Source organism: Delphinapterus leucas, chromosome 1, assembly GCF_059928025.1.
Source record: "Delphinapterus leucas isolate spDelLeu-1000000601 "Yukka" chromosome 1, BTC_Dleu_Yukka2, whole genome shotgun sequence".
NCBI classification, from domain to species: domain Eukaryota; kingdom Metazoa; phylum Chordata; class Mammalia; order Artiodactyla; family Monodontidae; genus Delphinapterus; species Delphinapterus leucas.
Genome location: NC_143129.1, coordinates 75,230,589 through 75,247,528, shown reverse-complemented (window position 1 = coordinate 75,247,528; position 16,940 = coordinate 75,230,589). Strand labels below are relative to the sequence as shown.

The following is a 16,940-nucleotide window of genomic DNA, read 5'->3' as shown; positions in this document are numbered from 1 at the left end:
GGAACTACCCTGGGGATGGAATCACAATGGAAGTGTGTGAAAAGACATGTTGCCATATCAGTGTCTCTTGGTATCTTCCAGCTCTGTCTCAGAGCAGAGATAAACTAGTAGTAAGATCCACAAAAAATATTCCCACATGGACTTCACTGGTGGTGCAATGGTTAAGAATCCACCTATCAAGGCAGGGGACATAGTTTCGAGCCCTGGTCCAAGAAGATCCCACATGCCGCTGAGCAACTAAGCCCATGCGCCACAACTACTGAGCCTGCATGCTACAGCTATTGAAGCCTGAGCTCTAGATCCTGTGCTCCGCAACAAGAGAAGCCACCACAATGAGAAGCCCACGCACCGAAACAAAGAGTAGCCCCTGTTCACACCAACTAGAGAAAGCCCACGCGCAACAACAAAGACCCAATGCAGCCAAAAATAAATAAATTAAATAAATTTACAAAAAGAAAAGTCTATTAAAAATATATTCCCGGTCTTCCCTGGTGGCGTAGTGGTTGAGAGTCCGCCTGCTGATGCAAGGGAAACAGGTTCGTGCCCCGGTCCGGGAAGATCCCACATGCCGTGGAGCGGCTGGGCCTGTGAGCCATGGCGGCTGAGCCTGCGTGTCCGGAGCCTGTGCTCCGCAACGGGAGAGGCCACAACAGTGAGAAGCCCGCGTACCACAAAAAAAAAAAAAAATATATATATATATATATATATTCCCACAATCTTCCTCATTAAGGATATAAAATAACATAGCATGAATATGCTTATTTTGATATAAATTTTATTGGGAGAAGGATAAGTTTGCACTGTTGCTGACAGAAGGGAATTCAATGACATTTGCCTTAGACTCTGCAATCAGAATAGCCAGTATCTAAGACAACTACTTCAATGTCACTGCAGTTACTACATAGAAGTTTTAAATCTGAAAGGCTTCCATAGGCTGAAAAAAGAAGTGTGTTTATAACAAGTGCATCTGGATAAAAGTGCAGTTACAGAGAACAGCCACCAATACATTCTCTCCCAGCTTAGCCTCTAGGAATGACAGAAATTTTTACCTTGATTGCAAAGAAGGAAGGGAGACACACAGAAATGAATACTAGCTAAGGAGCTAACATGGCTGGATAATGAAAGAAATGACCCTTTTTGCTGAGGCTGTTCATTCTTCAATCAGCAAGAATTAAGAAAATCGTTTCTGAAATGACTGTCACGGGGTAAATGATTTAACTTCTGAGGATGAAAGCCATCCTCAGGCTGTCTCTGCAGCTTCATTTCCTAAGACCTCTTTCACATCTGTTCCAACTGCCTTTTCTCCACTTCTCCTTACCAGACTAGGTCAAGGATTTGACTGTCTGAGAACAGCCAGGTAAAGTGAGGGCCAAAAGAGGTTTGCAAGCAGAACTCCTCAGGCACAGAAACGAGTAGTCTTAATCTGGCTTGGAATGATTCTTGTATCTGGTAACAAAATTTGACAGAGCAAAAACCTTGCTTTCTGCTTTGCCCTTAGAGCATGAGAAGGAAAAGCATTTCAACTCTTTGACATTATTCTCCACAAACATTGTATTTGATGAACTTGTGAATCATGGCATGTTTGTGAGTAGACACACATTACACTGGACCAAAGTTCTCCTGACAAAACAATTCAATCTGTTAAGAAATGTTTCTGCTCACAGCTCTGCATAGGGCATCCTTGACCTCCTTGTTCCTCAGACTGTAAACAACAGGGTTCAGCAGAGGAGTGATGATGGTGTAGGTCACAGAGAGAAGATATTTTTCTATTTCATTTTCTGACTTGGGCTTGAGGTAGGCAATTGAGGCACAGCCATAGTGGACCATGACTGCAGTGAGGTGGGAGGCACACGTGGCAAAGGTCTTCTTCCAGCCCTTGGTTGAAGGTAACTTAAGGATGGAAGAGATAATGAGGATATAGGAGGGGAAAAACAGGCCCACAGGAACAAAAATCACATATGAACTTACACCATAATTGATAATCTCATTGATAGTGGTATCAATGCTAAAAAGTTTCATGACTGGGTAAATGCCACAGAAGGGCGAATGGAACATGGCCATTATATGGAGAACTGCCATAACCAGAACAGTGCCAAAGGACACACAGACTAACCTAGCACACACTCCTTTGTTCATGAGGACTGTGTACCTCAGGGGCTTGCAGGTGACCACATAGCGGTCATAGCCCATAGATGTGATCAAGAAGCAATTATTAGTGGCCAAGATGACAGAAAAGAACATCTGGGTTGCACAGTCTTACAAGGAGATAGGCTGGTTATGAAAAATAAGACCAGAAAGCACTCGTGGGACGATGACCAATGTGTACACGGTCTCAGAACTAGCCAGCATGCTCAGGAAGAAGTACATGGGTATGTGGTGGTGAAGATCAACACGAATGATGGTCACAGTGATGATGTTCCCAGCCAGAGTGAAAATGGAGATGGTAAGGAAAACCACAAAGAGGGTTATCTGGTGCTTTCCAAAGATAGAGAAACCCAGGAAGATGAATTCTGCCACTTCTGTGAAGCTCTTTCTCTGCATTCCACTATATCAGTGCCCTAAAGCAATAAAAGGAAGCAGTCATCAAGGGGAAAATTCCCATCAGCAACTGGACTTCACAGCAAGGGACAATGACAGCTGAACTGAGAAAGTGAGTCCAGTTCCCCCCTTGTGACCAACAAGCTCACACGTATATCCCTGGCACAGAAAGAAAGATAACTACTTTTGTCTCTTTGGGTCTTATACATGTGAACATGATCACGATGGAGCAAACTTCCCCTGTGCATGAAGACTTCCAAGCAAATGCTCACCACACACACATCATAGTGATGTTAGGAAGGGGAAGAGAACAGCCAGGAAAGAGTCATGCTCTGTGTCCCTATCAGTAATGATATCCACCACTTAAAACAAACTCTAGGAACAAAGGGCTCACTAATAAAGTGCATGTCAAGAAAATGATAAAAGTGAGAGTTTTGAGGGGGATATAGCAGAAGGAAGTAGACTTGAAGATGACGAACTGTGATAAGCAGTCCCTGGATCTGGTGACAGGGCCACCAAGAACTTTTACACAGTATTTCAGTTGAGTTCTGAATCTAGAAACCTCATTTCAGAGAGAGAATGTGGTCCAAATATGTCACCACACCCTCAAAAAACAACTACAGAACAACTTCTGTTGTGATCACTCTACTGAAAGAGTTCACTCAAGTCCCGCCACAGTAATCATTTTTGCTGACTCCAGTAGTACTTTTAAGAACGAAGTCAGGAAAAGAGTTGGGTAATTGGGAGAACATTGTTTAGTTTCCACTGTGATAGGAAAGGATTAGGACAATTCAAGGTGTGGACAAGGGAATGTAAGTACCAGAGTTGAGAGAGGAGGAGAAAGGAGTCTGCCAGCTACTTGGAGCTGAACTGGCCTACCAATTTTTTTTTAATTGGAGTAAAACTGCTTTACAATGTTGTGTTAGTTTCTGCTGTACAATGAAGTGAATCAGCTATATGCATACCTATATTCCCTCCCTCTTGGACCTCCCTCCCCCCCTTCGATCTAGGTCACCACAGAGCACTGAGCTGAGCTCCCTGTGCTATACAGCAGGTTCCCACTAGCTATCTATTTTTAAAAATCTGGTGAACACAGAATTTGATATAATTACAAGAAACAGAGTGCACTAGTCCCCTCTGTTGAAAAGCAAGAGTACACAACCTGTGTGGACAGCATACATCTGATCCTGTGGTTCTCTACGGTGACCATTCCATTGTTCTCCTTCCTTTCATTTTCAGAATTACTGAAATAGACTTCCTCTCCTACCCCCCCATAATTCCCTGAAAGCTGGCTTCATCACGGTCCCTCCCACAAAACTGTTCTCTCAAATGTCAAAGAAGTCTTCACTGCTAAAACTGTCAGACTTTGCTTTTTCCTCTTTCTCTCGTCCTTCTGATTCATTTTACACTTCTGAAAACCCTGCCTCCTGGAAATATTCTCTGACCTTGGTTTCCATGACACCACACTATTTTTTCTCTTTTCTCAGCACTCAGTTCTCTTCCATGAAGCTGCTCATTTCACCTATATTGTAGTTGGAAATGTTGTTCTTTGGTCAATCCTTGGCCCTTGCTATTTTCTCTCCACGCTCTCCTCAATTTTTTCAGTTATAATTTCTAAATTAATTGCTCTCAAATCTCTATTTCCATCAACAGTCTTTTCTCCAAGTCTATGATGTACCTTCCTCTGGACTTCTCTACTTGTGGGTCTTGCTGACATAATAAATTTTATTTTTTCAAAAACTAAACATCTACCCTCTTAGATTTGGAAAAGCCTCTCCATCTCAACTTCTCTGTCTTCCTCGATGACCTCACCCATATTCCAGTCAATCAAGGTCAGCATTTTGAAGTCATATCTACCTCATAATCACATTCAATGGAATTCTTCCTTAAATAATGTCTACTGTCTATTCCATTTTCTGGATTCACAATGACCCTCATAAGATTAGGATACCAAATCCTCTAGTCAGGATAATAAAACATACGCCCATTCTAAAATGTATATGGAAATGCAAAGAACCAAGAATGCCACAGCAATATCAAAAAAGTTTTTAAAGTTAAAGAACTTACACTACTGCAGTTGAAGACTACAGTAATCAAGGCAGCATGGTATTGGTGTAAGGACAGACATACAGATCAATGAAACAAAACACAGTCCAAAAATAATCCACACATATACGATCAATTGATTTTTTATAAAGTTCTAAAGTATCTCAATAATAGTATTTTCAACAAATGTTGCTGGAACAACTGGATATCTAGATGGAAAAAAAGTAAACCTCAAACTTTACCTCATGCCATACACAAAATAACAACTCAACATGAATCAAAGACATAAATATAAAAGTTAAAACTAAAAATTCTAGACAAAAATGTGATAAAATCATGACCTTGGAATGAGCAAAGTTCCTAGATACAAAATAAAAAGCATAAACTATAAAAGGACAAAATCACAGATTGAACTTCATCAAAATAAAGCTTCTATTCTTCAATAGACATTGTTAGAAAAATGAAAAGGAAAGCCACAGACTGGGAGAAAATATGCACAATATATATTCTGAATAAAAGTTTAGATATATGTAAAGAATTCTTACAACTCAATACTAAGACGTATTTTTGAAATTGGAAAAATATTTAAACAGACATTTTACATAAGAAGATATACAAATGGTCAATAAGTGCATGAAAGGATACTCAACATCATAACATCATTAGCCACCAGAGTAATGTAAAATAACACCATGAGATGCCACTATACACTCACTCAAATGGCTAAAATTTAAAACAAGACCTAATATTGTCAGGGAACTGAAAGAACTGGAACTCTTAAACATTGATGGTGGCCATGTAAAATGGTACAACCAATCTGTAAAACTGTTTGGCATATTTTTAGAAAGGTAAATATATGCTTATCCCATGATTCAATATTTTTGCTAAGTATTCACACAAGAGAAATTAAAACACGTGTCCACACAGAGACCTGTACATGAATGTTCCTAGCAGCTTTATTCCTAAAAGCCAGAAACTGGAAACAACTCGAATGTTTATGGTGTATCTGTGTAACAAAATACTGCTCAGCAATAAAAGGAACAGATTACTAATACAAACAACATAACAGATCTTTTAAAACATTATAATGAATCAAAGAAGTTAGATACAAAAGAGCGCATACAGTGTAATTCCATTTATAGGACACTCTAGAAAATATAATTTTATTCTATACTGCAAGAAAACAAACAGTAGTTGCCAGAACTGTTAGGGAATTGACTGCAACAGAACACTAGAGAACTTTTAGGGATGAAGGAAGTGTTCTTGATCATGATGGTAGTTATACAGGTACATAAATTTATCAAAATCCACCAAAATGTATACTTAAAATGGTACATTTTGTTGTTATTTACACTGCATGGTATTTATCATACTGTATAATATTGTATAGTACAATATTATGTAATCTATTACAGCTCATTTAAGTTGATTTTTTAAAAGATTCTCATTTGGCCACAAATAAGATTCTAGGCCTGCAAATCTGTCACTGCTAGATCCACAGTTCCTTAAGGTCTCATTGTGATGTAAGAAACATGGGAATTTTCTAGGACTTGGAAAATCTGGAACCTGATCTGGACACTGCCAATGTCAAAACATGTGGTCTTGGGTGAACCACTTAAAATTATTCTTGGTATACCCCTCTGATAGGAAGAAGCTACTCAAGAATTTGTAAAACGTCAACAAAAACAAAGAAGAAAACAGTGTGAGACAATGAAAGATGAGAGAGATAGAGAGAAATGTATTTGTAGATTCTCCTCTTGGGAAAATAAGAGCACTGAAATGGAGCAATATACAACGAAAAGATAGTATAGCAAATGTTTTAATCATGAAGATTACATTCCAAATAAAAGGAAAGGAGAAAAAAAGTTTGAAGATGCAATAAGAATTGCATTTATAAGGAAAAACACTATTACAGAATTTATTGATACTTACAACGAATCATGTACATTACTTATTTTTTTAACATCTTTATTGGAGTATAATTGCTTTACAATGTTGTGTTAGTTTCTGCTGTATAACAAAGTGAATCAGCTATACATATACATATCCCCATATCTCCTCCCTCTTGCGTCTCCCTCCCACCCTCCCTATCCCACCCCTCTAGGTGGTAACAAAGCACCGAGCTGATCTTCCTGCGCTACGTAGCTGCTTCTCACCAGTTATCTATTTTACATTTGGTAGTGTATATATGTCAATGCTACTCTCCCACTTCGCCCCAGCTTACCCTTCCCCCTCCCATGTCCTTAAGTCCATTCTCTACGTGGGTGTCGTTATATCTGTCCTGTCCCTAGGTTCATCAGAAGCTTTTTGTTGTTGTTAGAGTCCATATATATGAGTTAGCATATGGTATTTGTTTTTCTCTTTCTTACTTCACTCTGTATGACAGACTCCAGGTCCATCCACTTCACTAAAAATTACTCAATTTCATTTCTTTTTATGGTGAGTAATATTCCATTGTATATAGGTACCACATCTTCTTTATCCATTCATCTGTCAATGGACACTTAGATTGCTTCCATGTCCTGGCTATTGTAAATAGAGCTGCAATGAACACTGTGGTACATGACTTTTTTTGAATTATGGTTTTCTCAGGGTATATGCCCAGGAGTGGGACTGCTGGGTCAAACGGTAGTCTAATGGTAGTCTAATCTAATTTTAGATTTTAAGGAACCTCCATACTGTGCTCCATAGTGGCTGTATCAATTTACATTCCCACCAACAGTGCAAGAGGGTTCCCTATTCTCCAGCAGTTATTCTTTGTAGATTTTTTGATGATGGCCATTCTGATTGGTGTAAGGTGATATCTCATTGTAGTTTTGATTTGCATTTCTCTAATGATTAGTGATGTTGAGCATCCTTTCATGTGTTTTCTGGCAATCTGTATATCTTTTTGGAGAAATGCCTATTTACATGTTCTGCCCATTTTTGGATTGGGTTGTTTGATTTTTTGATATTGAGCTGCTTCTATATTTTGGAGATTAATCCATTGTCAGTTGCTTTGTTTGCAAATATTTACTCCCATTCTGAAGGTTGTCTTTTCATCTTGTTTATGGTTTCTTTTGTTGTGCAAACGCTTTTAAGTCTCATTAGGTCCCATTTGTTTATTTTTGTTTTTATTTCTATTTCTCTAGGAGGTGAGTCAAAAAGGATCTTGCTGTGATTTATGTCATAGAGTGTTCTGCCTATGTTTTCCTCTAAGAGTTTTACAGTGTCTGGCCTTACTTTTAGGTCTTTAATCCATTGTGAGTTTATTTTTGTGTATGGTGTTAGGGAGTGTTCTAATCTCATACTTTTACATGTACCTGTCCAGTTTTCCTAGCACCACTTATTGAAGAGGCTGTCTTTTCTCCACTGGATATTCTTGCCTCCTTTATCAAAGATAAGGTGAACATATGTGCATGGGTTTATCTCTGGGCTTTCTATCCTGTTCCATTGATCTATATTTCTGTTTTTGTGTCAGTACCATACTGTCTTGGTTACTGTAGCTGTATAGTATAGTCTGAAGTCAGGGAGCCTGATTCCTCCAGCTCTGTTTCTCTTTCTCAAGATTGCTTTGGCTATTCAGCGTCTTTTGTGTTTCCATACAAATTGTGAAATTTTTTGTTCTAGCTCTGTGAAAAATGCCAGTGGTAGTTTGATAGGGGTTGCCTTGAATCTGTAGATTGCTTTGGGTAGTAGAGTCATTTTCACAATGTTGATTCTTCCAATCCAAGAACATGGTATATCTCTCCATCTATTTGTATCATCTTTAATTTCTTTCATCAGTGTCTTATAATTTTCTGCATACAGGTCTTTTGTCTCCTTAGGTAGGTTTATTCCTAGATATTTTATTATTTTTGTTTCAGTGGTAAATGGGAGTGTTTTCTTAATTTCACTTTCAGATTTTTCATCATTAGTGTATAGGCATGCAAGAGATTTCTGTGCATTTTGTATCCTGCTACTTTACCAAATTCATTGATTAGCTCTAGTAGTTTTCTGGTAGCATCTTTAGGATTCTCTATGTATAGTATCATGTCATCTGCAGTGACAGCTTTACTTTTTCTTTTCTGATGTGGACTACTCCTTTTCTTTCTTTTTCTTCTCTGATTGCTGTGGCTAAAACTTCCAAAACTATGCTGAGTAACAGTGGTGAGAGTGGGCATCCTTGTCTTGTTCCTGATTTTAAAGAAAATGGTTTCAGTTTTTCACCACTGAGAATGATGTTGGCTGTGGGTTTGTCATATATGGCGTTTATTTTGTTGAGGTAAGTTCCCTCTATGCCTACTTTCTGGAGAGTTTTTATTATAAATGGGTGTTGAATTTTGTCAAAAGCTTTTTCTGTATCTATTGAGATGATCATGTGTTTTTTCTCCTTCAGTTTGTGAATATGGTTTATCACATTGATTGATTTGCATATATTGAAGAATCCCTGCATTCCTGGGATAAACCCCACTTGATCATGGTGTATGATCCTCTTAATGTGCTTTTGGATTCTTTTTGCTAATATTTTGTTGAGGATTTTTGCATCTATGTTCATCAGTGATATTGGACTCTAGTTTTCTTTTTTTGTGACATCTTTGTCTTGTTTTGGTATCAGAGTGATGGTGGCCTTGTAGAATGAGTTTGGGAGTGTTACTCTCTCTGCTATATTTTGAAAGAGTTTGAAGTGGATAGGTGTTAGTTCTTCTCTAAATGTTTGATAGAATTCACCTGTGAAGCCATCTGGTCCTGGGTTTTTGTTTGTTGGAAGATTTTTAGTCACAGTTTCAGCTTCAGTGCTTGTGATTGGTCTGTTTATATTTTCTATTTTTTCCTGGTTCTGTTTTGGAAGGTTGTGCTTTTGTAAGAATTTGTCCATTTCTTCCAGGTTGTCCATTTTATTGGCATAGAATTGCTTTTAGTAATCTCTCATGATCCTTTGTATTTCTGCAGTGTCACTTGTTACTTCTCCTTTTTCATTTCTAATTCTGTTGATTTGAGTCTTCTTCCTTTTTTTCTTGATGAGTCTGGCTAATGGTTTATCAATTGTGTTTATCTTCTCAAAGAACCACCTTTTAGTTTTGCTGATCTTTGCTATTGTTTCCTTCATTTCTTTTTCATTTATTTCTGATCTGATCTTTATGATTTCTTTCCTTCTGCTAACTTTAGGGTGTTTTTGTTTTTCTTTCTCTAATTGCTTTAGGTGTAAGGTTAGGTTGTTTATTTGAGATGTTTCTTGTTTCTTGAGGTAGGATTGTACTGCTATAAACTTCCCTCTTAGAACTGCTTTTGCTGCATCCCATAGGTTTTGGGTCGTCATGTTTTCATTGTCATTTGTTTCTAGGTATTTTTTTGATTTCCTCTTTGATTTCTTCAGTGATCTTTTGGTTATTTGGTAGCGTGTTGTTTAGCCTCCATGTGTTTGTATTTTTTACAGGTTTTATTTTTCCTGTAATTGATATCTAGTCTCATAGCACTGTGGTAGGAAACAATATTTGATACAATTTCAATTTTCTTAAATTTACCAAGGCTTGATTTGTGACCCAAGGTATGATCTATCCTGGGGTATGTTCCATGAGCACTTGAGAAGAAAGTGTATTCTGTTGTTTTTGGATGGAATGTCCTATAAACATCAATTAAGTCCATCTTGTAATGTGTCATTTAAAGCTTGTGTTTCCTTATTTATTTCATTTTGGATGATTTGTCCATTCGTGAAAGTGAGGTGTGAAAGTCCCCTACTATTATTGTGTCACTGTCGATTTCCCCTTTTATGGCTGTTAGCATTTGCCTTATGTATTGAAGTGGTCCTATGTTGGGTGCATACACGTATGTTATTTAAATCTGAGTGAATCTGTTAAGGAAAGGGAAAGAATTTAAAATATGCAACTTGGGCCAATCTCCTGAAAAATGATATTACAGGAGAATTACTCCTGCAGAAAATGAACAAACAAAACTCTATTGCCTCTTCTCCAGAGACCTTGAAACAAACTGCAAGATGCCAGGGACTGTTTAAAAATTTGTAAATATTATAGGTATGTGAAGAAGCCAGAGAAAGAAAAACACTTGATCATAGGATGGGAAAGAATCTGCTAGGCTGTGCTCTTTTTTATTTTTTTTCCCAAGACATGAGCCCAATTGGCATATCTTTGTAGTTTCTCACCCCAGAACTCCAGATCCTGGCCCAAAAGATCTGCAAGAGCACAAGGGACTAGAGCTTGCTTAAGTTATAAAGACATACAGGTATCCCCAGCTCCTTGCAAAACTAATCTGAAAGCATCTACAAAAACAAAAAAAACTGGGACTTCCCTGGTGTCCAGTGGCTAAGGCTCCACTCTCTCAATGTAGGGGGTCAAGGTTTGATCCTTTGTCAGGGAACTAGATCCCACATGCCACAACTAAAGATCCCACAAGCCACAATGAAGATCCCATGTGCTGCAACTAAGACCTGGTACAGCCAAATAAATAAATATTTTAAAAAAACAGGAAATTCCCTGGTTGCACAGTGGTTAAGAATCTGCCTGCCAATGCAGGGAACATGGGTTCGAGCCCTGGTCCGGGAAGATCCCACATGCCGCAGAGTAACTAATCCTGTGTGCCACAACTACTGAGCCTGTGCTCTAGATCCCACGAGCCACAACTACTGAGTCCACGTGCCACAGCTACTGAAGCCCGCATGCCTAGAGCCTGTGCTCCACAACAAGAGAAGCCACTGCAATGAGAAGTCCGCGCACCACAATGAACAGTAGCCCCCACTCGCAGCAGCTGGAGAAAACCCACACACAGCAACGAAGACCTAAAGAGCCAAAAATAAAGAAAGAAAGAATGAAAAATAAATTAAATAAACAAACCCTCATGCTTCTTCAGGGATTTATAATCTTATAATCACTTACTCTCTCTAGATAGGACTGTAGCCTAGAGAAAGAGAGACACATGATGTGCACGCTGGCCCTGAAAGCTATGTCCGTAGAAGGAGGAGAAGGAAAACCTATAAACTCAGACATCATGAGAGGAATCTCCAAGGAAAAGCCATGTTGACTAGCCCTGCTCTCCTGGGTCTCTTTTCCTCAAAACTTCCTGAGTGTCTCAAGGGAACCACTATAGTCAGATTCCAGACAGGTGTCAAGGGATCTTACTAAAAAGGGGACTTCTTTATTTTTCCAAGTGGTTGGTGCTTTGTGATCCTGAAACCATCTTCTCAGATGGCTTCTCTATCCCTATCCTGGACTTTAGAAGACAGAGGATTAGCCTCCACAGTGTTTCCAAGAGAGGGCACTTATGTAAATAAATCCAGTATTTCCCAAGGACACACGTTTGTTAATAAATTCCATTTTAGCAAGATAGATTTTCTTAGCCTGAGTATTAGTAGTTAGATCCCTTCTGGGAGACTTTCCAATGGGTTTGGCGTATTCCTGGCATCTAGAGTTCCCTAACTTTGCCCCATGCCAACTCCTATTGACTGATCCAAGTCCCTTTCCCCTGAGAATCCTTTAAGATTCTTCTGAGACTGTAGCAAATTATGTTGTAATGTTTCCATTTGATCTACGCTTATTCCTCTCTTTCCTACATGGAAGTTATAGAATGGTGTAAAGGCTTTAATGTACTTTTCCTTCCTCCTTACACCTTATGGTAGAAGGCCATTTCGTCAGCCTAGAATTATGTACTCTGATTTAATATAAACACACACACACACACACACACACACACACACACACACCAGGATCAGATGCAAGCAGTCATCTCAACTATGGTGTCTGATTCTATTCAGTTAAATGTCCTTAAACCTCCAGAGCATTTCAGTGGAAGTCAGAATAAGGAATTCTTGAGTAGCCCCAAATCCTACTCTACCTTATGTTTCAAATCCAGTAACCTCTTGTTTCAGTCTTTCCCTGAGTTTATAGTGACCTTGATATCTTGCATAACCCTTGACTTTACAAGCTATCTGAAGCACATTCATAAATTCTTTAGTTAATCCTCAGTTATCTCCAACATCTCTGCTTTCTCCTAGCCTAGGTTTCTCTCAGCTCTGACAGAGGCAATGCCGTTACTGATTCCCTTTCCCCCACACTTTTTTGACATTTTTATTTTAACAAGATTTCTAATTTATAGAAAAGTTGCAAGTATAATATAAGGAACTCCTACATACCCTTTTCCTGTATTCACCAATTGTTTATGTTTTGTCCCATTTCCCTCATTTCTAACTAAATTAAGTTGGACACATCATGCCCCTACACTCTTAAATACTTCTGTGAGAGTTTCCTAAGAAAAAGGAAATTCTATTACATGGCACAATAAAACTACAAAAATACTGAGTCAAGAACCACTATCTCTCACCTCAACACTTACTGGCAGGAAACAGAAATTAAGACCCAGAATTCAGTTTTGCACATCACAATTCCAATGCTTCCCCTTCTGAAATGGAGAATACCCTATTCCTTCTTTGATTCTTCCTGACCCAGTAATGTTTTCAACCAGGGCCCTGAGAAAGGATAACTTATCCTAGAAAAGAAAGAGCAAGAGGAGAATTAGACACGCCCCCCACCTTACCTCTCCTCCTTCCGCCTGATCAAGAACATTACTTCCCAAAGAAACTGGTCTCTTCAAGTGAATGATCACCCGATACACACGTCCATCTAGAAAAATCTGCAAATGTTCACCCCCATTTTTTCCACGTCCCAAATAATTTCTCTTACTTTCCTTTTTACTGCGGCTCATCTGCTTGCCAGGCAGGAATGAATACCACTTTTTCTCTCTAGATCCCTTTTTTTTCCCCTCAAACTTACAGAAAACTTGAAGGTGCAATATAAAGAACATTTTTTTTCTTGAACCTTTAAAGTTGTTGAGACAGGGCTCATCACCTTCAAATACTGTAGTATTCCCTACAAACAAAGACATTCACCTACATACTACAAAGAAATCATCCCAATCAGGAAAGTAACATTGACTCATCACCATCATCCAATCCTCAGATCTCATTCAGTGTTTTGCCAGGTGTCCCAACCATACATCCAGCTCAGACTCAAGGTTTGCATTTATTGGCATGCTTTATTAACTTTTAATCCAGGAAAGTTTCTCAGTCATTCCTTGTCTTTCATAACCTGGATATTTCTAAAGATTACAGGTCAGGTATTTTGTTAAAAGTCCCTAAATTTAGCAGGCACATAGAACAGGGAGATCAGCTCAGTGATCTGTGACCCATCTAGAGGGGTGGGATAGGGAGGGTGGGAGGGAGACGCAAGAGGGAGGAGGTATGGGGATATATGTATATGTATAGGTGATTCACTTTGTTATAAAACAGAAACTAACACAACATTGTAAAGCAATTATACTCCAATAAAGATGTTAAAAAAAAAGAAAGAGAAAAACAAAAGTCCCTAAAGTTTAGTTTGTCTAATGCCTTCTCATGATTAGACTCAGGTTATGGATCTTTGGCAGGACAGAAGTGATGCTGTGTTCTTTCACTGCACGCTATCAAGAGACACATGGTTCTGAATTATCCCACTTCTAATGGTGTACAGTTGGATTGCTTAAGGTGGTAGAAGTCAAGATTCTCTACTTTGAAGTTACTCTTTCTCTTTTAAATTAATATTTTTCAGGGAGGTAATTTGAAACTATATAAATATCCTGTTTTTTATCAAACTTAATTATTCATCTATATCATTTTAGTTTCATTGCTTACTGTTTTATTCAATGGGTTATAATTACTTTCAGTTTATATTGATTATTAAATTATTTCCAGTGGGATCCCCTTCAAGCTGGCTTTGATGTCCTTTTGACAGGTCGACATTATAATTTGATGATTTCCTTCCTTTCTGGCAAAAAAAATAAAAAATAGTCTAGGCTCTCTCTTGTACCTTCCCTGCCTCAGACACGGAATTAGCTATTTCCTCAAGCATCCCTGGTTCTTTTTACTGATATACAGTATGTAGAACACAAGATCTGGATCTGCTTCCAGGCACTTGCATTGGAAACAGCTTTGGGGACACACACGTGCACACACACACACACACACTCACACTGAAAACCATGAGCTCACAGCAATACCTCTAATTTCCATCTAACACTACAGGATATATTCAGGTTTTCCACATTTTCGCATTGGCAATTCTTTTCCAACAGTAAGAAATCAGATGCCCATTATCCTTCATATACTTTCTTATTTTCCAATTCCCTTGTGCGTAGCTAACCTCCCTTCCTACCATTGTCCCTCACCTGCACAGATGTTCTCCTCACCCTGCTCCAGCTCCCAGTCCCTGGGCTGGCTCCTGCTGCCTGCAATACAAATGGTCACTCCTCGGCCCTCTACATTTGCACTTGGTCACCAGTGTTCCCCACTAATTCCTTCCTCTGAGTGTGAATGTCTTCTTTGCTGGGTCCCATATAATGGATTTAAGTCTAAATCTTTCAGTAAGGAAAGAGTTAAGGAGAGGAAAAGGAAGAACCTTATTTGTTTGGGGTGTTTTTCACAAACTACACTGGTAATTTGTTGATCTACAATGAGAAATTGTAAGTATCAGGCATCTGTTATGTTCTATGAACTCTGATAAGAATCTTTAGTCCATGGGAATAAGCATAGCAAGGTGCTTGACTCAGTATTTTCCCTTCTTTTCTCTTAACTGTCTCTTCACTATTTTTTTTAATTCTACAAATTTGTATTACTGCTTGTTTAGTTCAAGAAATATCTAATGAGTCCCTAACATACACGAGGCAAAGTGCTAGATGATGGGTGGGATCCAGAGACAAGAAGGATAAAATAGAATCTTTTGTAAGGTTTTCTAAGGATGTTCAGAGTAATATACAAATAACTGTGAGACAATATTGTAATACCAGAAAATGTCATAATAATGATTTTTCAAGAACTTATTCTGTAAAAAGCACTGTGTGCATTTACTACCCACTAAAACCCCACAAAGGAGGGCAGTTATATTACTGTCCTCAAAAGAGGAGCTGCAGGGTCAAAAGTTTGAATGCCTGCTTAAGTTTCCAAATTTAGAAAATAAGTGAGCTGGATTTGGAATCCAAATTTGTCCAAAATCTTTGCCCTTCATCACTATGGCATTCAGAAGATGGAAACATCCCATCTTATCAGATCAGGAGAGACTTCAGGAAGCAAATGGCATATAAGGTAGACTTTTAAGAACTGGGGTTTTAAGAAACAGATATGCCTGAAAGCTACTTCGGTTACAGAGAAGAGAATGAATCAAAGGATTTAAAGGAGAGACTCAGGGCATGTATCCACAAGTAGAAGAGGTTGAGTGCACAGTGGGATTTGTGGAAGAAGTAAGACAAGACCAGTAGATTGGGAAAGAACTGTGAATGGTTCTAGACCCCAGGATAATGAGCCTGCATTTCATTCAAGATGCAAAAGGTAACCTAAACCCAACTCCAACTCTAAACCTCACCAAGGCTGTCAGAGGAATGACAATGTGGAGGACTGCTTCCAGGAAGTGGCAGTTAGGGTCTGGCCAGCTCAGAGGATTCAAACAGAAGGAAAAAAGGCTTCTGGAAGGTGGTTACTAAGTCAGGGCAATCAGTCCCAGAGGTTGGGAGGCAAGATGAAGTAAAGAGGATGAAGTGCTGACCAAAACAAAAGGGGAGTGGGCAGGAGGAAAATAACCAAAATAAGATGTAGAGCAGTTTAATGGGATTAAAAGTGGAATAGATGGAATAATGTCTGTGTTTAAGGAATTTCAGTTTGAAATATGGAGAGGAGAGCAAGGTTAAGTTATTGTAACTCCAATACATGATGGTTCAACTACAAAAGAGATGGAGGTCACTAGATGTAGCCCATCAAAAAAGTCACTCTCTTATCTGCAAAACCTAAGTACTGCATGGCACACAAGAGATGTTCACAAAAATTGTGTGTAGTGAGTGCACACCTGAATGGAAGGCAGTATTGCCACAGATAGACATTGAACCTCACCTTGAGAGGCTGGAGGCAGAAGAAAACAAAACTCTCAGATTCTGACATCTCTGAGGATAGTGAATGAGGGTCTGGGAGGGAAAGGGTCATGAGAAAGGGGAAAGGAAAAGGGACAGATGAAAGATGAGTCAGGACAATTCTTCAGAAACCAGAGGCAGTGTCCTCCATTGCTCTGAATCTCTGTAGCAAAGTGCTGGCATATCATATTGATTTAGTAGGGGAGGAATGGATTCAGTGTCTACAGCAGAAACCAGAATCCCAGAATGTCCCACAAACAGACTACTTCACAGAACAAAAAGAAGGAAAGGTCCTGCACCCACAGCCCATGAGAGGCCCAAGTTCAGGGAGACACGCCCCCCCCCACCCATGTGGCTCAGGAGCTCCCAGCAGAGCACACAGCCATCAGCAGAGGGGCCCCTGGAGGGTGGAGTCAAGCCCTCCCGAGGTGGCCGGCATGGCCCCTCATCTCATCTGTAAC

At 39.1% G+C, this 16,940-nt stretch overlaps 1 protein-coding gene across 1 annotated transcript; it reads right to left on the bottom strand.

Annotated features, from left to right (window-relative positions):
• Positions 1 to 1,623: 1,623 nt before the first annotated feature.
• On the bottom strand, positions 1,624 to 5,065 carry LOC111167138 (olfactory receptor 10J5-like). The gene is given in 1 exon segment (XM_089913084.1): positions 1,624 to 5,065. A coding segment is annotated over 1 exon segment (900 nt). The 5' UTR covers positions 2,542 to 5,065; the 3' UTR covers positions 1,624 to 1,641.
• Between the last annotated feature and the right edge of the window lie 11,875 nt (positions 5,066 to 16,940).